Below are 25,030 nucleotides of genomic sequence, written 5' to 3'. Positions count from 1 at the left end.
TCCTCTCCCCTCCCTCTTTCTGCCTCTCTCTCTCTCTCTCTCTTTCTGCCTCTCTCTTTCTCCTTCTCTCTCTCTCTCTCCCTCTTTCTGCCTCTCTCTCTCTCCCTCCCTCTTTCTGCCTCTCTCTCTCTCTCCTCTTTCTGCCTCTCTCTCTCTCTCCCTCTTTCTGCCTCTCTCTCTCTCCCTCTCTTTCTGCCTCTCTCTCCTCCCTCTTTCTGCCTCTCTCTCTCTCCCTCTCTTTCTGCCTCTCTCTCTCCCTCCCTCTTTCTGCCTCTCTCTCTCTCTCCCTCCCTCTCTTTCTGCCTCTCTCTCTCTCCTCCCTCTTTCTGCCTCTCTCTCTCTCTCCTCCCCTCTCTTTCTGCCTCTCTCTCTCTCCCTCCTCTCTTTCTGCCTCTCTCTCTCTCTCTCCCTCTCTTTCTGCCTCTCTCTCTCCCTCCCTCTTTCTGCCTCTCTCTCTCTCTCTCTCTCTGCCTCCCTCTCTCTCCCTCTCTCTCTGCTCTCTCTCTCTCCCTCTCTTCCTGCCTCTCTTTCTCCCTCTCTCTCTCTCCTCTTTCTCTCTCTCTCTGCCCTCCCTCTTTCTGCCTCTCTCTCTCTCTGCTTCTCTTTCTGCTCTCTCTCTCCCTCCCCTCTCTTTCTGCCTCTCTCTCTCTCTCCCCCCTCTTTCTGCCTCTCTCTCTCTCTCCTCCCTCTTTCTGCCTCTCTCTCGCCCTCTCTTTCTCCTCTCTCTCCCTCCTCTTTCTGCCTCTCTCTCTCCCTCTCTTTCTGCCTCTCTCTCTCTCTGCCTCTCTTTCTGCCTCTCTTTCTGCCCTCTCTCTCTCTGCCTCTCTCTGCCTCTCTCCCTCTCTTTCTGCCTTTCTCTCTCTCTCGCCCTCTCTTTCTGCCTTTCTCTCTCTCTCCCCTCTTTTCTGCCTCTCTCTCTCTCCCTCTCTTTCTGCCTCTCTCTCTCCCTCTCTTTCTCTCTCTCTCTCGCCCTCTCTTTCTGCCTCTCTCTCTCTGCCTCTCTTGCTCTCTCTCTCTGTCTCTCTCTCTCTGCCTCTTTCTGCTCTCTCTCTCCTCTCTTTCTGCCTCTTCTCTCTCTCCCCTCTTTTCTGCCTCTCTCTCTCTCTCTCACCCTCTCTTTCTGCCTCTCTCGCCCTCTCTTTCTGCCTCTCTCTCTCTCTCGCCCTCTCTTTCTACCTCGCTCTCTCTGCCTCTCTCGCTCTCTCTCTCTCCCTCCCTCTCTTTCTGGCTTTCTCTCTCTCCCTCTCTTTCTGCCTCTCTCTCCCTCTCTTTCTGCCTCTCTCTCACCCTCTCTTTCTGCCTTTCTCTCTCTCACCCTCTCTTTCTGCCTTTCTCTCTCTCTCGCCCTCTCTTTCTGCCTCTCTCTCTCTCGCCCTCTCTTTCTGCCTCTCTCCCTCTCTTTCTGCCTCTCTCTCTCCCCTCTTTCTGCCTCTCTCTCTCTCCCTCTCTTTCTGCCTCTCTCTCCCCTCCCTCTTTCTGCCTCTCTCTCTCTCTCTATCTCTCTCTCTGCTCTCTCTCCCTCCCTCTTTCTGCCTCTCTCTCTCTCTACCTCCCTCTTTCTGCCTCTCTCTCTCTCGCCCTCTCTTTCTGCCTCTCTCTCTCTCTCTCGCCCTCTCTTTCTGCCTCGCTCTCTCTGCCTCTCTTGCTCTCTCTCTCTCCTCCCTCTCTTTCTGCCTTTCTCTCTCTCCCTCTCTTTCTGCCTTTCTCTCTCTCTCACCCTCTCTTTCTGCCTTTCTCTCTCTCTCCCTCTCTTTCTGCCTTTCTCTCTCTCTCACCCTCTCTTTCTGCCTCTCTCTCCCCTCTCTTTCTGCCTCTCTCGCCCTCTCTTTCTCTCTCTCGTCCTCTCTTTCTGCCTCTCTCTCTCTCTCTGCCTCTCTTTCTGCCTCTTTCTCCTCCCTCTCTTTCTGCCTCTCTCTCTCCCCTCTCTTTCTGCCTCTCTCTCTCTCTCCCCCTCTCTTTCTGCCTCTCTCTCTCTCCCTCTCTCTCTCTCTCTCTCTCTCTCTCTCTCTCTCTCGCTATCTCTCCCTCCCTCTTTCTGCCTCTCTCTCTCTCTCTCCCTCCCTCTTTCTGCCTATCTCTCTCTCCCTCTCTTTCTGCCTCTCTCTCTCTCTCTCTCTCTCTTGCCCTCTCTTTCTGCCTCGCTCTCTCTGCCTCTCTTGCTCTCTCTCTCCCTCCCTCTCTTCCTGGCTTTCTCTCTCGCCCTCTCTTTCTGCCTTTCTCTCTCTCTCACCCTCTCTTTCTGCCTTTCTCTCTCTCTCGCCCTCTCTTTCTGCCTCTCTCTCTCTCTCTCTCTCTCGCCCTCTCTTTCTGCCTCGCTCTCTCTGCCTCTCTTGCTCTCTCTCTGTCCCTCCCTCTCTTCCTGGCTTTCTCTCTCTCCCTCTCTTTCTGCCTTTCTCTCTCTCTCTGCCCTCTCTTTCTGCCTTTTTCTCTCTCTTGCCCTCTCTTTCTGCCTCTCTCTGCCCTCTCTTTCTGCCTCTCTCCTCTCTCGCCCTCTCTTTCTACCTCTCTCTCTCTGCCTCTCTCGCTCTCTCTCTCTCCCTCCCTCTCTTTCTGGCTTTCTCTCTCTCCCTCTCTTTCTGCATCTCTCTTTCTCTCCCTCTTTCTGCCTCTCTCTCCCTCTCTTTCTGCCTCTCTCTCACCCTCTCTTTCTGCCTCTCTCGCCCTCTCTTTCTGCCTCTCTCTCTCTGCCTCTCTCTCTCTCTCTCTTCTCTTCCCTCTCTTTCTGCCTCTCTCTCTCTCCTCTCTTTCTGCCTCTCTCTCCCTCTCTTTCCCTCTCTCTCTCTCTCCCTCTCTTTCTGCCTCTCTCTCTCTCTTTCTGCCCTCTCTTTCTGCCTCTCTCTCTGCCTCTCTCACTCTCTCTCTGCCTCTCTCTCCCTCTCTTTCTGCCTCTCTCTCTCTCCCTCTCTTTCTGCCTCTCTCTCTCCTCTCTTTCTGCCTCTCTCTCTCTCCTCTCTCTTTCTGCCTTTCTCTCTCTCTCTCCCTCTCTTTCTGCCTTTCTCTCTCTCGCCCTCTCTTTCTGCCTTTCTCTCTCTCTCGCCCTCTCTTTCTGCCTCTCTCTCTCTCTCTGCCTCTCTCCCTCTCTTTCTGCCTCTCTCCTCTCTCCCTCTCTTTCTGCCTCACTCTCTCTCCCCTCTCTCTGCCTCTCTCCCTCTTGCCCTCTCTTTCTGCCTCTCTCTCCCTCTCGCCCTCTCTTTCTGCCTCTCTCTCCCTCTCTTTCTGCCTCTCTCGCCCTCTCTTTCTGCCTCTCTCTCTCTCCCTCTCTTTCTGCCTCTCTCTCTCTCCCTCTATTTCTCCCTCTCTCTCTCCCTCTCTCCCTCTGCCTCTCTCTTTCTCTCTTTCTGCCTCTCTCTCTCCCCTCTCTTTCTGCCTCTCTCTCTCTCCCTCTCTTTCTGCCTCTCTCTCCCTCTCGCCCTCTCTTTCTGCCTCTCTCTCCCTCTCGCCCTCTCTTTCTGCCTCTCTCACTCTCTTTCTGCCTCTCTCACCCTCTCTCCCTCTCTTTCTGCCTCTTTCTGCCTCTCTCTTTCTGCCTCTTTCTGCCTCTCTCTCTCTCTCTCCCTCTCTCTCTGCCTCTCTCTCTCTCTCCCGATTTTTCTCCACCACTCATTTACTCTTTCCACCTCTCTCGTTTATTTCCTGTTCTGTCAGGGCTCTTTACACTCTGTCATGCACAAAGGTGTAAGCTAACAGACCAGGAATGGGACCCTGTGACTGGCTCTATAGCAAACTGTCCACATAGATACCAACAAACAACTGACGCTAAGCTATTAAAGCATTTACGATGGAGAACATGACGTATTTTCTAATCTTAGATGTAATAAATGTAGGGCTCTGGAACTATTTACATCATAAAACCATCATATTTATTATTTACAATGAATATTTTGGATAGAAGGGTTTTGAAGTGCTAAATGTCATTTATGGGAGAGACTGAGTGCCCCTCCCCTCCTCTCCTCACCTCTCTCCTCCTTCTCTCTACCCGACTACTCATCTAATCTCCTCTCTCCTCACCTATCCTCTCCTTCTCTCTACCCGACTCCTCATCTAAACTCCTCTCTCCTCACCTATCCTCTCCTTCTCTCTACCCGACTCCTCATCTAAACTCCTCTCCTCTCTCCTCACCTATCCTCTCCTTCTCTCTACCCGACTCCTCATCTAAACTCCTCTCCTCTCTCCTCACCTATCCTCCCCTTCTCTCTACCCGACTCCTCATCTAAACTCCTCTCCTCTCTCCTCACCTATCCTCTCCTTCTCTCTACCCGACTCCTCATCTAAACTCCTCTCCTCTCTCCTCACCTATCCTCTACCTTCTCTATACCCGACTCCTCATCTAAACTTATCTCCTCTCTCCTCACCTATCCTCTCCTTCTCTCTACCCGACTCCTCATCTAAACTCCTCTCCTCTCTCCTCACCTATCCTCTCCTTCTCTCTACCCGACTCCTCATCTAAACTCCTCTCTCCTCACCTATCCTCTCCTTCTCTCTACCCGACTCCTCATCTAAACTCCTCTCCTCTCTCCTCACCTATCATCTCCTTCTCTCTACCCGACTCCTCATCTAAACTCCTCTCCTCTCTCCTCACCTATCCTCTCCTTCTCTCTACCCGACTCCTCATCTAAACTCCTCTCCTCTCTCCTCACCTATCCTCTCCTTCTCTCTCACCTATCCTCTCCTTCTCTACCCGACTCCTCATCTAAACTCCTCTCTCCTCACCTATCCTCTCCTTCTCTCTACCCGACTCCTCATCTAAACTCCTCTCATCTATCATCTCCTTCTCTCTATCCTATCATCTCTCTTCTCTCTCCTTCTCTCTACCCGACTCCTCATCTAAACTCCTCTCTCCTCACCTATCCTCTCCTTCTCTCTACCGACTCCTCATCTAAACTCCTCTCCTCTCTCCTCACCTATCCTCTCCTTCTCTCTACCAGACTCCTAATCTTCTCCCCTCTCTTGTTCCCTACCCCCCTTCCCTCTCCTCTTCTCTCGTCCCCTACTCCCCCCTCCCGACTCCTCTCCTCCCACCCCTTTGTCCTCGCCTCTCTCATAGGGAATACCCAACACAATTTAACAAGGCCAAATTTAAAAGACTCCTTTTAAAAGAGCGGCCTGCCCTTTTAAAATCAGGCCCATCAAACCTCTTGCCTTTTGATCAACCCAATAACCCCTGCCCCTTCCCATCGGCAGTTCTTTTAAATCGTTACGTGTGTGTGTGCGTGCTTGCTTGCGTGTGTGTGTTTGCTTGTGTGTGTGTGTTTGCTTGTGTGTTTGCTTACGTGTGTGTGTGTGTGTGTGTGTGTGTGTGTGTGTGTGTGTGTGTGTGTGTGTGTGTGTGTGTGTGTGTGTGTGTGTGTGTGTGTCTCTGTGTGTGTGTGTCTCTGTGTGTGTGTGTCTGTGTGTGTGTGTCTCTGTGTGTGTGTGTCTCTGTGTGTGTGTGTCTCTGTGTGTGTGTGTCTCTGTGTGTGTGTGTCTCTGTGTGTGTGTGTCTCTGTGTGTGTGTGTCTGTGTGTGTGTCTCTGTGTGTGCGTGCTTGGATTTCTGATGCTATGTATTGGCCAATGAGAGGCTTTGTAGCCACCGGTCAGCCATATTGGTACTCCTCAGAAGAAGCAGTCCTCCACAGGAATGAATGGAATTCTACAGTATTTCAATAAAAGGACAAAATGACATGTATCTAAAGTTTTTTGTTGTTGTTGTGGGGACAGTAACATTCCAAACTCCAAACTCCACTATGGCCAAGACCAAAGAGCTGTCAAAGGACACCAGAAACAAAATTGTAGACCTGCACCAGGCTGGGAAGACTGAATCTGCAATAGGTAAGTATCTTGGTTTGAAGAAATCAACTGTGGGAGCAATTATTAGGAAATGGAAGTCATACAAGACCACTGATAATCTCCCTCGATCTGGGGCTCCACGCAAGATCTCACCCCGTGGGGTCAAAATGATCACAAGAACGGTGAGCAAAAATCCCAGAACCACACGGGGGGACCTAGTGAATGACCTGCAGAGAGCTGGGACCAAAGTAACAAAGCCTACCATCAGTAACACACTGCACCGCCAGGGACTCAAATCCTGCAGTGCCAGACGTGTCCCCCTGCTTAAGCCAGTACATCTCCAGGCCCTTCTGAAGTTTGCTAGAGAGCATTTGGATGATCCAGAAGAAGATTGGGAAAATGTCATATGGTCAGATGAAACCAAAATAGAAGTTTTTGGTAAAAACTCAACTCGTTGTGTTTGGAGGACAAAGAATGCTGAGGGACCAGGATGACTGATCCGTGTAAAGGAAAGAATGAATGGGCCATGTATCGTGAGATTTTGAGTGAAAACCTCCTTCCATCAGCAAGGGCATTGAAGATGAAACATGGCTGGGTCCTTCAGCATGACAATGATCCCAAACACACCGCCTTGGCAATGAAGGAGTGGCTTCGTAAGAAGCATTTCAAGGTCCTGGAGTGGCCTAGCCAGTCTCCAGATCTCAACCCCATAGAAAATCTTTGGAGGGAGTTGAAAGTCCGTGTTGCCCAGCAACAGCCCCAAAACCTCACTGCTCTAGAGGAGATCTGCATGGAGGAATGGGCCAAAATACCAGCAACAGTGTGTGAAAACCTTGTGAAGACTTACAGAAAACGTTTGACGTCTGTCATTGCCAACAAAGGATATTTAACAAAGTATTGAGATAAACTTTTGTTATTGACCAAATACTTATTTTCCACCATAATTTGGAAATAAATTCATTAATAATCCTACAATGTGATTTTCTGGATTTTTTTTCTTCTCATTTTGTCTGTCATAGTTGAAGTGTACCTATGATGAAAATTACAGGCCTCTCATCTTTTTAAGTGGGAGAACTTGCACAATTGGTGGCTGACTAAATACTTTTTTGCCCCACTGTATATAGAAATTCATTGGTTGGTCCCCAAACCCCGGTCCCCATTACCTCTGGGGTACATTGGGGGACACAGCCCCTGGTCCATGTTGCCCTGTTTGGCCCTGAAACACTGCTGCTTCTGCCTATATAGGCCCCGATGGGCTCTGGTCAAAACTAGTGCACTGTAAAGGGACAAGGGTGCCATATGAGACGCAGGCCTAGGATCTGTGTCTTTTATAGGGGGGTTGGGGTCAGGTGGTTGGGGTGGAGGATTATTTAACCCTGAATGCTATTCCCCAGTCTATAGGCTCACAGAAGCACCAATCCGCCCTGGCCTTCACCCCCTCACCTGGCCAGTCTCATGGTGATGCTCCCAGGGCTTGTAAAACTGGGCCAGGGCCAGGAAGAGTGGAGAGGGGGGTCTTGGGAGTGGAGAGTTGACTACTGTCAGAGGAGGGGAGTAGAGAGGGGAAGTGACTGTCGATGAACTCCCACATCTCATCACCTCTGAGTACATCTCGTCCGGTTCTGGCCCGGGAAGAGAGGGAGGGAGAGAAGAACGCTGGGAGTGTGATGTTTTAAAGGAGCCCCTGGGCTTTCCTCTGGTTCCTGTTCTGTCTGTCTGTCTGTCTGCTGAGTTTACGACGCCAAGGCGGCTGCTCCCGGCTGCAAGGATCCAAGGCCGAGAGGATCCGCCAGAGCAGAGTCACTCACTGACGCCAGCTTATCTCTCTCTTTACCAGTCGACCAAAACACTCAGCGCTCAGCGTTTCGTCTGGCTTACATTAACTAGCTCCTTGTCTACTTCAGAAAGCAGCTTATCTACTCTACGGAACCCGTGCCTTGTCAAACTCGATATTCTCCTGCAGGAAAATGCAGGAGTATTTGTCATTTCAGCACTTCTTCACATTTGATTGTGAAAGGCAAGGCAACACTAGTAGTCACACCCTCCCACACGAAGACCACTGAGGCCTGAGGTTACCTATTCATCTGGGCCCGCAGGCCGCCTCTCCTCTGGTTTCTATTGGTCCTCCCCATCTGTGGTCCTCACCATCATCCCTCCTCTTCCTCTCTACTCAAGGCTTCTTTCTCCTCCAGGGCCATGGCCTCCTCTCTCTGGTTGTCATCCCCATTATCTCTCCTACTTCCTCTCCTATTGAGGCTTGTAGCTTCCTCCCCATTATCTCTCCCTCCCTGAGCCTAGCTCTTTGGTCCTGGTTTTATGGCAGGGTAGAGAAGGGCCATGAGGAAATGAGCTGACCCCAGGGTCAGGTGTGGAGTCAGAGGGCTGAGACCGGACCACGGCCCACCTCCACCTCGACCCTGTTCTCTCCATCTCTGTCTCCGATCCACCTCGGTGTGTCTCTCTCTCTCACTCCACCCCCAACCCCCCGAACCCAACTGGCCCTGAGAGAGAGAGGCGAGAGGGATCGGGGGTTACGAAGGGACAGGACCCCTTCAAGCCTTGACCCTGGACTCATATGCCTTTAATTAAGCTCGATTTGAATTTGTTTACAAGCCCCACTGGTCTTAAATCTTCTTGGTCTGCCCCCACCCTACGGCACCCCAATTCCCCCGTACACCCCTCCAACACCGCCCTCCTTTCTTCCATTACCCCCTTTTCTTCCATTCCTTTCCTTCTCATCTTTAACATGGTGTTGGACGTCTCTTTGTTGCTGTGATTTAACCTGGACTCAGCCACGGGTTACAAGCTATTGGGGAATCCAACAAATAGGATTTTGGGGACTCTCCATGTCAGGTGTTAATGTGTTGGCGATATGAGGTCTGCTCACCCCACTAAATCTCACCCGTCCTCCCTCTTCTCCAACCTCCTCTTCCTCCCCTGCCCCGTCCCTCCCCTGTCATCAGCCCTGCTCCTCTCCCTCTTCCCACCCCTCCTCCTCCTCCCCCCCTTCTCTCCTCTGCCCCTTCTTACTCTTTTCCCCCTCCTCACCCATCCTCCCCTGTTAGGACCCGTGGCCCTTTATGGCTCCATCAGGCAACCGCCTGGACGACTTACTGCTGACCTCATGATCTACCATTGAGAGCCGTACGAGGAGAGAATCTTTCTCTTCTTCCTCCCAGACTCCTCTCCACTATGTCTCCGTCACTGAGCCCTCTTCTGTCTCTCGTTGTCTTTCTTTCCTCTGTCTTCCAGTTGTTTGTCATAACAATTGTAATGTTCAGGGGTGCTTTTGTTAAGTTAATGTGCTGATTGGTGATTCTGTTCGCTGTGCCATCATTTCATTGGTCCAGGAGTCATGTCCAGAGTGCCAAAGGGCCTTCAGCAGTGAAAAGAAAATAATTTCAAGGCATCCCAACCTTCTCTTCCCCAAATATGTAACGTATAACCCTAACTCTTCCTAACCATCCTCTCAACAATACCCCAGCCTTGATGGCCCCCAACCTACCCCTGTTTACAGCTCTCACGCCCCCAGCCTCGCCAATGCACTGCAGCCCTCAGCCATCCCCTCACCAAAACCTCAGCCCTGCCGCCCACCTCTCTGAATCCCCTCACCTCCAGCGGTTGTATCATGTAAAAGATTTACACAGAGCTCAGACGTCTTTATTAGGGGGTTTAGCAGCGTGTTTAGTACAACACAGAATCCCATCAACTGCTTCTATCATATTAAAACATTTACACGTAACCCAGGAGCTGTTACAATGCTCCTTACTAGCATGTTAGCAGAATTCAGCGCTAGCTACGTAAAGCTTGGTCCTGGTCCTGGTCCTGGGGAGTTGAGGGGCTAATTGGATATAGGCTGGGTTAAGTAAATGTTTGACTTCTCCTCTGGGCTGGAGGGACCTGTGGTTAGGAGTGGAGGGAGGGAGGGAGGGAGGAGAGTAAATGGATAAGTGTGGACATTTACATGACAATTAGGACGATGATGTCCCCTTTTGAAATCAATCTATGACATGCATGTAATCAATATTCCAAGGTGCGAGTTTCTCAAAGAAACAGCCCGATCACTGATCCGACTAAAGCTGTTCCTGATATCTGCTGTACTCGGTGCGTATTGCATTTGTTCTAATGGGATGTCGTCTATCAGGTTTCAGATCCAGAGAGGCACCAGTGATCCACACAACTACAAGAGCCTCGCGGACTGCTTTAGAACCGTCTTCCGCAACGAAGGGTAAGTGTACTGCCAGCCGGTAGAAAGGTCCACCTTATTTTAACCGTAATCGCTCCCGGCATAGCTACTCTTCCTGTACTCGGCACAGCTGAGGTATTCAATGTATACCCTCAAGTTTCCCTCTAAAAACAGGTGTGTGTGTTCCTATCTTATTTAGTGTGTAGACTAAAGTAACATGGCAAGATGCACCTGGTGGGAGTTTAACTGAAACGATGGTGACCTCTAGTATAAATGGTCGTTATTGTTTTTCAATCTTCTTTTTTTTTCTTTTCGATCTGCATTCGGATTTCCCTGTTCATTGGCAGGTTAGCATTTTTCCGTCATGAATCTTGTTCTGGAGGCAGCTCTGCAGAGTGGTCACTAGCCGGCACAGCCACAAAGTCATACGATCTGGTTGCCATTCATTTTCTAATAAAAGCTGAGAACTTGGGTATTGTCCAGACAAAGATTTTTAGTGTAGCAATATTAAGTTGTATGAAATTAAATCAGATGGGAAAAATAGGCTATGCAAAAATATGGGCACCCTTGTCATTCTGTTGATTTGAATACCTGTATCTACTGATTAATTGGAACAAACAATTGGTTTGGTGAGCTCATTAAGCCTTGAACTTCATAGACAAGTGCATCCAATCATGAGAAAAGGTATTTAAGGTGGCCGATTGCAAGTTGTTGTTCTCTTTGACTCTCCTCTGAAGAGTGGCAACATGGGGGCCTCAAAACAACTCTCAAATGACCTGAAAACAAAGATTGTTCAACATTATGGTTTAGAGGAAGGCTACAAAAAGCTATCGCTGAGATTTAAGCTGTCAGTGTCCACTGTGAGGAACATAGTGAGGAAATGGAAGACCACAGGAACAGTTCTTGTTAAGGCCAGAAATGGCAGGCCAGGTAAAGTATCGGAGAGGCAAAGGTTGGTGAGAACGGTCAAACACAGCCCACAGACCACCTCCAAAGACCTACAACATCATCTTGCTGCCGATGGTGTCACTTCAGCTCACTTTGCACAAGGAGAAGCTGTATGGGAGAGTGATGCGGAAGAAGCCTTTTCTGCACACACGCCACAAACAGAGTCGCTTGAGGTATGCAAACGCACATTTGGACAAGCCAGCTTCATTTTGGAATAAGGTGCTGTGGACTGATGAAACAAAGATTGAGTTACTTGGTCATAACAAGGGACGTTATGCATGGCGGCAAAAGAACACAGCGTTCCAAGAAAAACACTTGCTACCCACAGTGAAATTTGGTGGGGGTTCCATCATGCTGTGTGGCCAGTGCCGGTACTGGGAATCTTGTTCAAATTGAGGGTCGCATGGATTCCACTCAATATCAGCAGATTCTTGGGAATAATGTTGAAGAATCAGTCACAAAGTTGAAGTTACGCCGGGGCTGGATATTTCAACAAGACAACTACCCAAAACACTGCTCAAAATCTACCCGGGCATTTATGCAGAGGAACAAGTACAATGTTCTGGAATGGCCATCCCAGTCCCCAGACCTGAATATCATTGAGAATCTGTGGGGTGATTTGAAGCGGGCTGTCCATGCTCGGCAACCATCAAACCTAACTGAACTGGAGATGTTTTGTAAGGAGGAATGGTCCAAAATACCTTCATCCAGAATCCAGACACTCATTAGAGGCTTATGGGAAGCGTCTAGAGGCTGTTATTTTAGCAAAAGGAGGCTCTACTAAATATTGATGTGATTTTTCTATTGGGGTGCCCAAATTTATGCACCTGTCTAATTTAGTTTTGATGCATATTGCACATTTTCTGTTAATTCAATAAACCTCATTTCACTCCTGAAATATTACCGTGTCCATCAGTTATTTGATAGATCAAAATGAAATTGCTGATCCAAACACCCAAAAATTGTCAGGGGTGCCCAAACTTCTTCATACAACTGTACATTTTAGTTTTCATGAATTTTTTCAATATAGCCAATGTTGACTTTGCAGCTGGCCATCAGTGCATTCGGAAAGTATTCAGACCCCTTGACTTTTTCCACATTTTGTTATGTTACAGCCTTATTCTAAAATAGATTGAATTGTGTTTTTTCACTCATTAATCTACACACAATACCCCATAATGACAAAGCAAAAACAGTTTTTTAGAAATGTTTGCAAATAAAAAATTACAAAATACTACTTAAATATCACATTTACATAAGTATTCAGTCCCTTTTCTCAGTACTTTGTTGAAGCACCTTTGGCAACAATTACAGCCTCGAGTCTTCTTAGGTATGACGCTACAGGCTTGGAACACCTGTATTTGGGGAGTTTCTCCTATTCTTCTCTGCAGATCCTCTCAAGCTCTGTCAGGTTGGACGGGAAGCTTCGCTGCACAGCTATTTTCAGGTCTCTCCAGAGATGTTTGATCGGGTTCAAGTCCGGGCTCTGGCTTGGCCACTCAGAGACTTGTCTCGAAGCCACTCCTGCGTTGTCTTGGCTGTGTGCTTAGGGTCGTTGTCCTGTTGGAAGGTGAACCTTCACCCCAGTCTGAGGTCCTGAGCGCTCTGGAGCAAGTTTTCATCATGGATCTCTCATCAGACCAGAGAATCTTGTTTCTCATGTTCTGAGAGTCCTTAAGGTGCGTTTTGGCAAATTCCAAGCGGGCTGTCATGTGCCTTTTACTGGGGAGTGGCTTCCTTATGGCCGCTCTACAATAAAGGCCTGATTGGTGGAGTGCTGCAGAGATGGTTGCACCTGAGCTCAATTTCAAGTCTCATAGCAAAGGGCCTGAATACTTATGTGAATAAGGTATTGCTGTTATTATTTGTAATACATTTGCAAAAATGTCTAGACCTGTTTTCACTTGGTCGTGATGGGATATTGTGTGTAGATTGCTGATGAAAACAAGTGATTGAATCAATTTTAGAATAAGGCTGTAACGTAACAAAATGTGGAAAAAGTCAAGGGGTCTGAATCCTTGACTGTGTCTAAGGGGAAATCACTTAGTTCTGCCTCCAGGACAAAAGACTTGTGGCAATAAATGCCAACCTGCTGTTCATTAGGGAAGTTATCCAACATTTAGTTCAATTTCTAACAGAGAGATAAGTAAATGCTCAGTATCGAGTGCCATTTTACTACATTTTCAGTAAGAAGAACTCACTCTGAGTCAGTCTAGCTGAAGAGAAATAATGCAACGCATGGGACTTCTTTCTTCCTCTCACTCGCCATCCCTCTGGTGAAAGTGTCGCTCTCTCTCTCTCTTTCTCTGGTAAAAGTGTCTCTCTCTCTTTCTCTGGTAAGTGTCTCTCTCTCTCTTTCTCTGGTAAAAGTGTCTCTCTCTCTCTCTTTCTCTGGTAAAAGTGTCTCTCTCTCTCTCTTTCTCTGGTAAAAGTGTCTCTCTCTCTCTTTCTCTGGTAAAAGTGTCTCTCTCTCTCTTTCTCTGGTAAAAGTGTCTCTCTCTCTCTCTTTCTCTGGTAAAAGTGTCTCTCTCTCTCTCTCTTTCTCTGGTAAAAGTGTCTCTCTCTTTCTCTGGTAAAAGTGTCTCTCTCTCTCTCTTTCTCTGGTAAGTTTCTCTCTCTCTCTCTTTCTCTGGTAAGTGTCTCTCTCTCTCTTTCTCTGGTAAAAGTGTCTCTCTCTCTTTCTTTCTCTGGTAAGTGTCTCTCTCTCTTTCTCTGGTAAAAGTGTCTCTCTCTCTTTCTTTCTCTGGTAAAAGTGTCTCTCTCTCTCTCTTTCTCTGGTAAGTGTCGCTCTCTCTCTCTCTTTCTCTGGTAAAAGTGTCTCTCTCTCTCTTTCTCTGGTAAAAGTGTCTCTCTCTCTCTTTCTCTGGTAAAAGTGTCTCTCTCTCTTTCTCTGGTAAAAGTGTCTCTCTCTCTCTCTTTCTCTGGTAAGTGTCTCTCTCTCTCTCTTTCTCTGGTAAGTGTCTCTCTCTCTCTTTCTCTGGTAAAAGTGTCTCTCTCTCTCTTTCTCTGGTAAGTGTCTCTCTCTCTTTTTCTCTGGTAAAAGTGTCTCTCTCTCTTTCTTTCTCTGGTAAGTGTCTCTCTCTCTTTCTTTCTCTGGTAAGTGTCTCTCTCTCTCTTTCTCTGGTAAAAGTTTCTCTCTCTCTCTCTTTCTCTGGTAAGTGTCTCTCTCTCTCTTTCTCTGGTAAAAGTGTCTCTCTCTCTTTCTTTCTCTGGTAAAAGTGTCTCTCTCTTTCTCTGGTAAAAGTGTCTCTCTCTCTCTCTTTCTCTGGTAAGTGTCTCTCTCTCTTTCTCTGGTAAGTGTCTCTCTCTCTCTTTCTCTGGTAAAAGTTTCTCTCTCTCTCTCTTTCTCTGGTAAGTGTCTCTCTCTCTCTTTCTCTGGTAAAAGTGTCTCTCTCTCTTTCTTTCTCTGGTAAGTGTCTCTCTCTCTCTTTCTCTGGTAAAAGTGTCTCTCTCTTTCTCTGGTAAAAGTGTCTCTCTCTCTCTCTTTCTCTGGTAAGTGTCTCTCTCTCTCTTTCTCTGGTAAGTCTCTCTCTCTCTTTCTCTGGTAAAAGTGTCTCTCTCTCTTTCTCTGGTAAAAGTGTCTCTCTCTCTTTCTCTGGTAAAAGTGTCTCTCTCTCTCTCTTTCTCTGGTAAGTGTCTCTCTCTCTCTTTCTCTGGTAAAAGTGTCTCTCTCTCTCTTTCTCTGGTAAAAGTGTCTCTCTCTCTTTTCTCTGGTAAAAGTGTCTCTCTCTCTTTCTCTGGTAAAAGTGTCTCTCTCTCTCTCTTTCTCTGGTAAAAGTGTCTCTCTCTCTTTCTTTCTCTGGTAAAAGTGTCTCTCTCTTTCTCTGGTAAGTGTCTCTCTCTCTCTTTCTCTGGTAAAAGTGTCTCTCTCTCTTTCTTTCTCTGGTAAAAGTGTCTCTCTCTTTCTCTCTTTCTCTGGTGAAAGTGTTTTTCTCTCCTCTCTCTCTCTCTCTCTCTCTCTGGTGAAAGTGTTTTTCTCCCTCCCTCTGGTCCTGTGACAGGGCCGTGAGACAGAGACAGTGCACAGAGCCAGGTGAAAGTGTGTGCCACTCAGCCTGTTTATGGACAGACGACAGCTTTATTGTGGATATAAAATTGATGTGTAAGCGTGTGTAAGCGTGTGTGTGCGTGCGTGTGTGTGTGTGTGTGTGTGTGTGTGTGTGTGTGTGTGTGTGTGTGTGTGTGTGTGTGTGTGTGTGTGTGTGTGTGTGTGTGTGTGTGTGTGTGTGTGTGTGTGTGTGTGTGTGTGAGCGTGTGTGTGTGAGCGTGTGTGTGCCAAGAGGCTGCCAGGTAACAGTTGGGGAACTTCTTTGTGGGCTAACAGCCCACAAACCCTGCTACTGTGCGTGCGTGTGTGTGTCAGATAAATTCCAATCAAATTTGTATTTGCCAAATACAACAGGTGCAGAACTGACAATGAAATGCTTACTTACAAGCCCTTAACCAACGATGCAATTTTAAGAAAAAATAAGTGTTAAGAAAATATTTGCTAAATATACTCAAGTTTAAAAAGTAACACAATAAAATAACAAGGCTATACACAGGGGGTACCGGTACTGAGTCAATGTGCGGGGTTACAGGTTATTCGAGGTGATATGTACACATATGTACGGGAGAAGTGACTATGCATAGATAATAAACAGCAAGTAGCAGCAGTCACTAAAAAATAGTCCGGGTTTAGTCCCCGGCTCTTTAGCTTAGTGATGAGCTTTGAGGCCACTATGGTGTGTGCGCTCGCGCTCGTGTGCATGCATGCATGTGTGTGTGTGTGTGTGTGTGTGTGTGTGTGTGTGTGTGTGTGTGTGTGTGTGTGTGTGTGTGTGTGTGTGTGTGAGTATGAGTCTGTATTACTATTTATTTATACTTCACTTTATCGACTTGTAAATAAGCATTTGATGACATAGCACATTTCATAGTACATACCGTTACTGCTAGTTTTACTCCTACTTTAATACTTTTAAATATGTGTTTACCACTCACCTTATTGTGTTACTGTTGTTACTTTTGTGCTATATGTTCTGATATTTCACCGTTGAGAGGCAGCTTGCAGGTAGGCATGTCATTATATCGCACCATTTACACTGTATCCTGTATCCCCCACTGTATCCTGTGTAGAGGTTTTATAAACTTGGATTTTGATGGCATTTTTGATTTGATTTGATTTTTACAAAAAGATTCTTGGCATTTCAGGAGACAGGGGTGTAAAAAGGGAATGCACCAGTGCTGTGTCTCTGGATATACTGCTCAGAAATGGCATCCCATTGAGCAGGGAACACACCTGCTGGGCAGCAGGAGATGCAGTTCAGTTATTACAGAAAACAGGCCTTCAAGTTGGTGGTTGAAGATATTACTGGTGTACTGGGTATTTGGTGGCATTGATCACTCCTAGCTGCCTCTCAGCCAGCTAGGAGTGACGCGAAAAACAACTACATGCAATTAAGTTGACTTTCTGCCAGAATCCAGTCCCACACCCCTACCCGCATCAGTCAGCCTGCTGTCCTCGGCTCCTGTACATGCTACTCCACCACATGGGCCTCTGTCTTCCCCACCTGTAGTCTGATGTTCCTCAGTCAACCTGCTGTCCTCTGCTCCTTACAGGCTTGGCATTCTAGGCCTATTCTGATGGAACCAGCGATCAGTCTATCTGCATTTTTAGCTAAATACAGTTGAAGTCAGACGTTTACATACACCTTAGCCAAATACATTTAAACTCAGTTTTTCACAATTCCTGACATTTAATCCTTGTAAAAAATTCCCTGTCTTAGGTCAGTTAGGATCACCACTTTATTTTAAGAATATGAAATGTCAAATTAATGGTAGAGAATTATTTATTTCAGCTTTAACTTCTTTCATCACATTCCGAGTGGGTCAGAAGTTTACATGCACTCAATTAGTATTTGGTAGCATTACCTTTAAATTGTTTAACTTGGGTCAAACGTTTCGGGTAGCCTTCCACAAGCTTCCCAAAATAAGTTGGGTGAATTTTGGCCGATTCCCCCTGACAGAGCTGGTGTAACTGAGTCAGGTTTGTAGGCCTCCTTGCTCGCACACGCTTTTTCAGTTCTGCCCACAAATGTTCTGTAGGATTGAGGTCAGGGCTTTGTGATGGTCACTCCAATACCTTGACTTTGTTGTCCTTAAGCCATTTTGCCACAACTTTGGAAGTATGCTTGTGGTCATTGTCCATTTGGAAGACCCATTTGTGACCAAGCTTTAACTTCCTGACTGATGTCTTGAGATGTTGCTTCAATATATCCACATAATTGTCTTTCCTCATGATGCCATCTATTTTGTGAAGTGCACTGGTCCCTCCTGCAGCAAAGCACCCCCACAATATGATGCTTCCACCCCTGAGCTTCACGGTTGGGATGGTGTTCTTCGGCTTTCCTTCAAACATAACGATGGTCATTATGGCCAAACAGTCCCTCTGTAGTGTTTAACTGTATTACTCTTTTTCAAGCTTATACAGCCTCATTTTTCATTGATTTAGGCAGTAGCGGTGCGCGTGTAAAATCCCCGGGGAAGCCAAGCCTGTTTTTATTTCCGTATTACAACCTACATATGTGTTGTGATAATTGCATTGTTTGTTCTATAACATGTTAGTTCATATGCCTTGACACTGTGATATATAGGCCTAACACCGTACACAACCCGCCCTCACGTCATCATGCGCAAATAGATTTTTTTTCCCCCACACCAAATGTGATCACGACACGCAGGTTAATATATCAAAACAAACTGAACCAATTATATTAATTTGGGGACAGGTCGAAAAGCATTAAACATTTGTGGCAATTTAGCTAGCTAACTATTTTGTCCTGGGATATAAATGTTGAGTTGCTATTTTACCTGAAATACACAAGGTCCTCTACTCCGACAATTAATCCACACATAAAACGGTTAACCGAACCGTTTCTAGTCATATCTCCTCCTTCCAGGCTTTTTCTTCTTTGGACTTTAAATGGTGATTGGCATCTAACTGTCATAGTTACCACCACGACCGACCAAAATCAGTTTATATTTCAATCACCCACGTGGGTATAACCAATGAGGAGATGGCACATGTGTATCTGCTTCTATAAACCAATGAGGAGATGGGAGAGGCAGGACTTGCATCGTGTTCAGCGTCACAAATAGAAGTGACTTCTATTTTAGCCCTTGGCAACGAAGATGCTCATTGGCGCTAGAGCAGTGTGGGTGCAATAATTGAATAACATGTATGTTTACATTTATTTTGCAACGCTCGCATTGTGGTCAGCATGGAAGGCAGAATATATTCAACCACACCTTTATTTCATCACTAAAAGATACCAAAAACGATTTAGTCCAATCAACGTGAACTAAATATAATGTGGCTGTCCATGGCACTGATTTCTGTGGGTGGGTGCAAGTATAAAAAACTTGTTGATTCACCCTACTTGTATAGAAATGCCAATGCCGTTCTTCTCTCTTTCATGCTGACGAAACGGTCTATGACTCTGTCATACACGCTTTTAGTTTTTGTTGTCCTAGTTTACCTGGCTAAAATGCTTGCTCTCTAGCCTAACTTCCTTTCATGGGCAACGATGCGCCAGGCCAGCTAGATAACATTACATCTACATCTAGCTACTTATTGAACTTCCATCCTCTCAGGCCAGGGGCACAACAATGTACAAATTAATGATTGGATCAGAATCACCGTTATAATAATTTACCATTACGGAGAATTAAGTAAAACCACAAGCTAACTAGCCACCGGAGGACAACGACACAACGAGATGCAACAATGACGTTGGGCTTCTAAGGTGATGTGATTGGTGTGAAGCCAAATCCAACACTTTTTTATTTGGTGCACCAAGACCAATGTTACCTCCAATTGTTTTCGGCACTTATTTTATTTATTTTATTTTTTATCAAGAGAAGCCAAGTGCTCGCTGGCTTTCCTTGCATTCAATGCTATGGGCAGCAACAATGTCATACTATTTTTGACCAGACAGCATCGATGGGCTACACATACAGAGACAGAGGGGCGCTGTTTCGTTCGCTTGGATGCTTCCTCCGGTGAGATGCATTCAGCCTCTTGTGAATTGCAAGACATTTATGAAACACTGCGAGACAAAATATATTAATTATTTTGTATGTTTTTTTTTTTCTTGGTCATTATTTGGGGAAGCCTGGCTTTCCTTGGCAACCATGAATACATGCCACTGGATGTATGCTATTAGTCAACAGTATTCTTCCCTTCCTCTTCATTCACTCTGAGCACAAAAACCCTAATTACATTTGATGAAATTAATGTTAGTATTTGAATGCTCCCTTGTTTGTGTCCTGTGTACATATTTAAAACTCGTGTTGGGTCCACTGATTTCAAACATTTGGAGTATATTTCTGGTTCTTCCTCCTATTCTCTGTCTTCTATTATTTCCTTGATTAACAATCAAAACAACTTAGCGAACGTCACTGTTTCCATTTAAACCGGATCTTATATCAATAGATGAAGCCCTTCCTCTTAATTGGGACAAACAACATGTATTCTCCTGTGGTGTATTGGTTCACACATTTACCCTTCTAAGTTTAAATCCTGACATGAGTGAGGGGTTTTGACAAAAAGAGACAGATTCTTATATTAAAAGTGATGGATGCTGATGACAGATTTACAGGGTGAGAGGAGTGAGGAGCCTAGTGGTTAGCGAGTTGGGCCGGTAACCCGAAAGGTCGCAAGGTCGAATCCCCGAGCCGACAAGGTGAAAAATCTGCCCACGTGCCCTTGAGCATGGCACTTACCCATAATTGCTCTCGGGTCTGCATTGATAATAACAGACCCTGGCCGTGACCACACTCTCCGAGGGTCTCAGGGAGATATGAAAAAGAAGAAAAAAAACATTTCCAATACACACGTGTGTTCATACACTTGTGCATGTGTGAAATACGACAAATATAAGCAGCAATCAAATTATTGTTGTCTCTCTTTTTTTTGGTCTCCTTTTTCTCTTCTCTTCTTTGACAGCAGCTTTTCTCTCTTCTCTATGGGAAAATAGTCTGTGGGGTCTTCAATAATACTCTGTAACTGTTACAGTATTTATATAGAGTATATTACCGTATTTCATGTGCTTATCTTCAGCAGCCGCATATTATCCCCATGGAAAGCAGCTCTTCTCTCTCTCCTCTATAGACCAATTATCAGTGTTAGTATATGTTAGCTGAGTCTGTAATCACTCTCCAGTAGCTAGTACCAAGATCATCTCCAGACCTAACCACTTAGTTATAATTTATACAAATACTACCAGGGCTCCACTGTTGTGGAATTATTATTAAAAATAAACGTCTCTTGTCGGTTCAGGCCAGTACTGAGCTAACACTGAGTTAACACTCTGTCTCTCTGTCTGTCAGTCTCAGGCTGTGGAGGAGTAACTTGAAACCCTCAGCACCGGCTTGGCAGTTAAGCTTAAGCTGAAAAAGGAAAGCAAAGAAATGAAAGTCTTCCCATCTGTAACTTAGTTCCTAAAACACTTCCTTGGTTTTGATATTGATAGTGGAGGAATAAAGGATGTTGTAAAGAGAAAAGGGAAGTTGCACATTACAGGTATCACTTTTAGCATAGAAATACTGTAGCTACATTTACTAAGTGATTACTGTGTTAAATCAAAAAAAAATGTATGAAGTAATTGTCCGTTTCCGTAAAAAAAAATGTGTGTGTGTGTGTGTGTGTATCTGTATATGCAAGTGGTTGTGACTGGTACGGCTGTGTGAAATGCCTCCGCGGCACTCATCTTGCTGCGTTGTGTGGCGCCACGTCGTTCGGCTGAGTGCGGGAGCAGGGAGCAGGGAGAATGCTTCATTCATCTGCTAAGTGGTTGTGTCTGGAGCTGAACAACAACAAAAACAACCAGTATATTTACAGCCTTCACGTTATAACAGCCTCTCTCTCTCTCTCAGACAGTATATTCTCAGCCTTCACGTTATAACAGCCTCTCTCTCTCTCTCAGACAGTATATTCTCAGCCTTCACGTTATAACAGCCTCTCTCTCTCTCTCAGACAGTATATTCTCAGCCTTCACGTTATAACAGCCTCTCTCTCTCTCAGACAGTATATTCTCAGCCTTCACATTATAACAACCTCTCTCTCTCTCTCAGACAGTATATTTTCAGCCTTCACGTTATAACAGCCTCTCTCTCTCTCTCTCAGACAGTATATTCTCAGCCTTCACGTTATAACAGCCTCTAGACAGTATATTCTCAGCCTTCACGTTATAACAGCCTCTCTCTCTCAGACAGTATATTTTCAGCCTTCACGTTATAACAGCCTCTCTCTCTCTCTCAGACAGTATATTCTCAGCCTTCACGTTATAACAGCCTCTCTCTCTCTCTCTCTCAGACAGTATATTCTCAGCCTTCCGATTCAAACAGCCTTTCAACCAGCCAGCCAGTATATTCTCAGCCCGCCCCTCTCTCCGTTAGCCACTATATTATCAGCCCCCAGCTAGATTCATAGCTGCGTCACCCTGCATTAGGGGCTTTTTAAAGTCCTGTGGGTTAACCACCTCCAGAAGCCCTGATATCCTCCTCCTTCTCACTCCCCTCAGGTTGCCCGGCAGAACCAAATCACCTTCCTGCTTCTCTGTTCTACCTCCTCCTCTTCTTCATTTACTTTAGTTGGGCTTGATTGTGCTTGCCAGGTGCAATCAACCCCCCAAAAAAATCCCATATCATGTAAACCGCACACACCAGGGGCACTCCAGGCAGTCTCAAACCAAACACTCAAAGTATTTGTAAGATTTCAAATAGTAGTTGAGCCCAGGTCTATGCAATTCAGTAGTTTCATATGAACAGTCGGTGTGTTTAGTGGTTGTGTCCGATTTAGTTGTTGATGACCTCTAGAAGAACAGTGTTTTTGTGACGTCACCTGACCAGTGTGCCTTGAGTCTTATTTGTGCTCCCTTGGGTTCCAAGGTTACAACAGTCACTGGGGAAACAGCAATATTTGCAGATGAAGCATGCAGGTTGTTTACTGGTTGTTGAAGAGGGAGAGAATGTCCTGCTTGTGACCCCTCCTATTTCTCATGGTACAGCAGGTGTGAGACCGAACCAGAGCAACATTGGCCTAATCAACACATGATTCAAGGGTCTCTCAACCACAAATACTGGTTGTTGTCGACAAGATTTATCGCATTGACATATTTCAATTGAATTCATTAGCACTCTTATCTTGTTCATCTCGTCTTGTTTGTCATCTTACGGCTCCATTACCTGATTTGACTTGTTTCTCGCTTTGTGTTGTCATTTTGAGCATTTAAAACAGATGGATGCTATGGGTTTAGGAAGGTTAAGTTTTATGAAAATCTAAGACTAACCACTGACTATGTACGCTCTCTGTCACACACACACACACACACACACACACACACACACACACACACTGGCCAGCTGGGCCCGCAGTAGCCTCCGTAGCCGTGGGAGAAAATTTGTTTAGGAAAGCCAAAAAGGGACTTAGTGTGTATTTTACATTTAAAATCAAATCAGGATTCAAATGAACCTCGGTCACATAAGCTCTGAGTTTGTCTGTAACAAATGTCAGTCCTCCTTTCTCACCTGGTGGCTATGTCGACTGACCACACCCGGGAAATCTGTGGTTGACATTTGCATGGACAAACAAGACACCAGACCAGGATCTTCCGTCCTTCTGTCTATGTGAAACAATTGGTAACATTTTACTACGGATGACAAGTGCAACCCTTTATTATGGGCTTTACACGGCTTTGTGAGACTTGTCACGGGCATGTTTCCCTCCCTCCTAATGTCGTATTGTCATCTCGTAATGATCCGGACTAAATAACCGCCATTTTGAGCAGTTCCAAGCTTCGTACCTGTCGGTTTTAAGTGTTGCCAAACCCTACAAACAGCCATCTAATATTGACCCCGATTTATAAGAGGGAGAGGATATGGATATAGAACACATGTATGCATGTGGACAGGGGGGACAGGGTGGTGTAGCCAGCGTGACTGATGGTATAGGAACCCCTGCTTCTCTATTGTGGAAACACGCCTCGGAAGACAACCCTCTGAGATGTTATCGTTTTTTTGGGCTACTGGTGTCAATGTTATGGTCTCAGAAACTAGAGATTTAGCTAGTGATAGTACCCCTAGAGCAGAACAGGGCAGTCTACTTTGTCTGCCACACTGAACCACAGCTCATTCTGAAAACACACACATTCAAATGAGGGGGGGCACACACTCTATTCCATCAACACCTGAGGTCTTATTAAAGACTATCCCGCCTAGTAATCAGGCGGTATCATAGAGGTCATAACATCATTGTTGGTACAGGTGGTGGTAACTGTACTTCCTCTAGTTGTTTATGCAGGTTTCACACCAACTACTATTTCACGCGTAATGATCATACATGCCTTAGAGCTATTAAAAGACAATGGCGGTCCTTCAGCAATGCAAATGTGCACGTGGTTTATCAACTTTAAGTCATCAAGATGGGCAAATGTGGCTGACTGTCACAAAAGGATTGCAGAAGTTGATATCTTCTGTGGAACTTTTGTTTCCATTCCAAGAAACAAATTTCACTGCAAACCTCAGATAGGATGAATGTTACAATAGTAAGCCTGAGTGGAGTGTCTGTTTGAATGAATAGGGTTTATCATCCCAGCAATTAAATAGGTAAGATTGGCTTCCAGTGCAGCATTGTGACAAAGACTGGTGTCAGGTTCACGTTTATATAACTAGATTGCACAGTTTATTTGCTTATCAGACAACTGACTGAGGTCACTTTTAGCATACCTAAACCAGCACTTCATTTTAGGAAGCAACTCTATATATTGTTATCCCTAAAGAGGACAATAATACTATATTTCACTTAAAAAGCCAATCCGCTGTTGAAACAATAACAAACTGGTTAAAAGCTGAGGGATGAGCATGGAGAAATGTAACCACTCTCAAATTCATAAACTGAGCAATGGATGCAAGGACTGAACGTTCACGATATCACAATGATCTTTTTAACTGTGTTTTGAGGCTAAACAGTGTTTGTTTACATTTACAATGTTTACAGACATTGGAGTAAAACAAGCTTATATTTTGGGTTCTGATGTGACAGTTGAACTAAGCTCGTGAGGCATTTATAAGGTCTATTCTTCAAGAATCAATGTATATATATACAGTGCCTTGCGAAAGTATTCGGCCCCCTTGAACTTTGCGACCTTTTGCCACATTTCAGGCTTCAAACATAAAGATATAAAACTGTATTTTTTTGTGAAGAATCAACAACAAGTGGGACACAATCATGAAGTGGAACGACATTTATTGGATATTTCAAACTTTTTTAACAAATCAAAAACTGAAAAATTGGGCGTGCAAAATTATTCAGCCCCTTTACTTTCAGTGCAGCAAACTCTCTCCAAAAGTTCAGTGAGGATCTCTGAATGATCCAATGTTGACCTAAAAGACTAATGATGATAAATACAATCCACCTGTGTGTAATCAAGTCTCCGTATAAATGCACCTGCACTGTGATAGTCTCAGAGGTCCGTTAAAAGTGCAGAGAGCATCATGAAGAACAAGGAACACACCAGGCAGGTCCGAGATACTGTTGTGAAGAAGTTTAAAGCCGGATTTGGATACAAAAAGATTTCCCAAGCTTTAAACATCCCAAGGAGCACTGTGCAAGCGATAATATTGAAATGGAAGGAGTATCAGACCACTGCAAATCTACCAAGACCTGGCCGTCCCTCTAAACTTTCAGCTCATACAAGGAGAAGACTGATCAGAGATGCAGCCAAGAGGCCCATGATCACTCTGGATGAACTGCAGAGATCTACAGCTGAGGTGGGAGACTCTGTCCATAGGACAACAATCAGTCGTATATTGCACAAATCTGGCCTTTATGGAAGAGTGGCAAGAAGAAAGCCATTTCTTAAAGATATCCATAAAAAGTGTCGTTTAAAGTTTGCCACAAGCCACCTGGGAGACACACCAAACATGTGGAAGAAGGTGCTCTGGTCAGATGAAACCAAAATGGAACTTTTTGGCAATAATGCAAAACGTTATGTTTGGCGTAAAAGCAACACAGCTCATCACCCTGAACACACCATCCCCACTGTCAAACATGGTGGTGGCAGCATCATGGTTTGGGCCTGCTTTTCTT

General features: G+C 45.6%; 1 protein-coding gene across 4 annotated transcripts in view; it reads left to right on the top strand.

Moving 5' to 3' along the window:
- Positions 1-25,030, top strand: part of slc25a21 (solute carrier family 25 member 21) — a 257,226-nt gene that overhangs the window by 202,729 nt on the left and 29,467 nt on the right. For all 4 annotated transcript variants that reach the window (XM_042329859.1, XM_042329860.1, XM_042329857.1 and 1 more), the window contains one exon: positions 9,913-9,996. In XM_042329859.1, the coding sequence (XP_042185793.1) occupies positions 9,913-9,996 (84 nt within the window). The remainder of the gene's footprint in view (positions 1-9,912; positions 9,997-25,030) is intronic.

This window comes from Oncorhynchus tshawytscha, linkage group LG11, assembly GCF_018296145.1.
Source record: "Oncorhynchus tshawytscha isolate Ot180627B linkage group LG11, Otsh_v2.0, whole genome shotgun sequence".
In the NCBI taxonomy this organism is placed as follows: Eukaryota; Metazoa; Chordata; class Actinopteri; order Salmoniformes; family Salmonidae; genus Oncorhynchus; species Oncorhynchus tshawytscha.
This window is presented reverse-complemented; position numbering and strand designations above follow the sequence as displayed.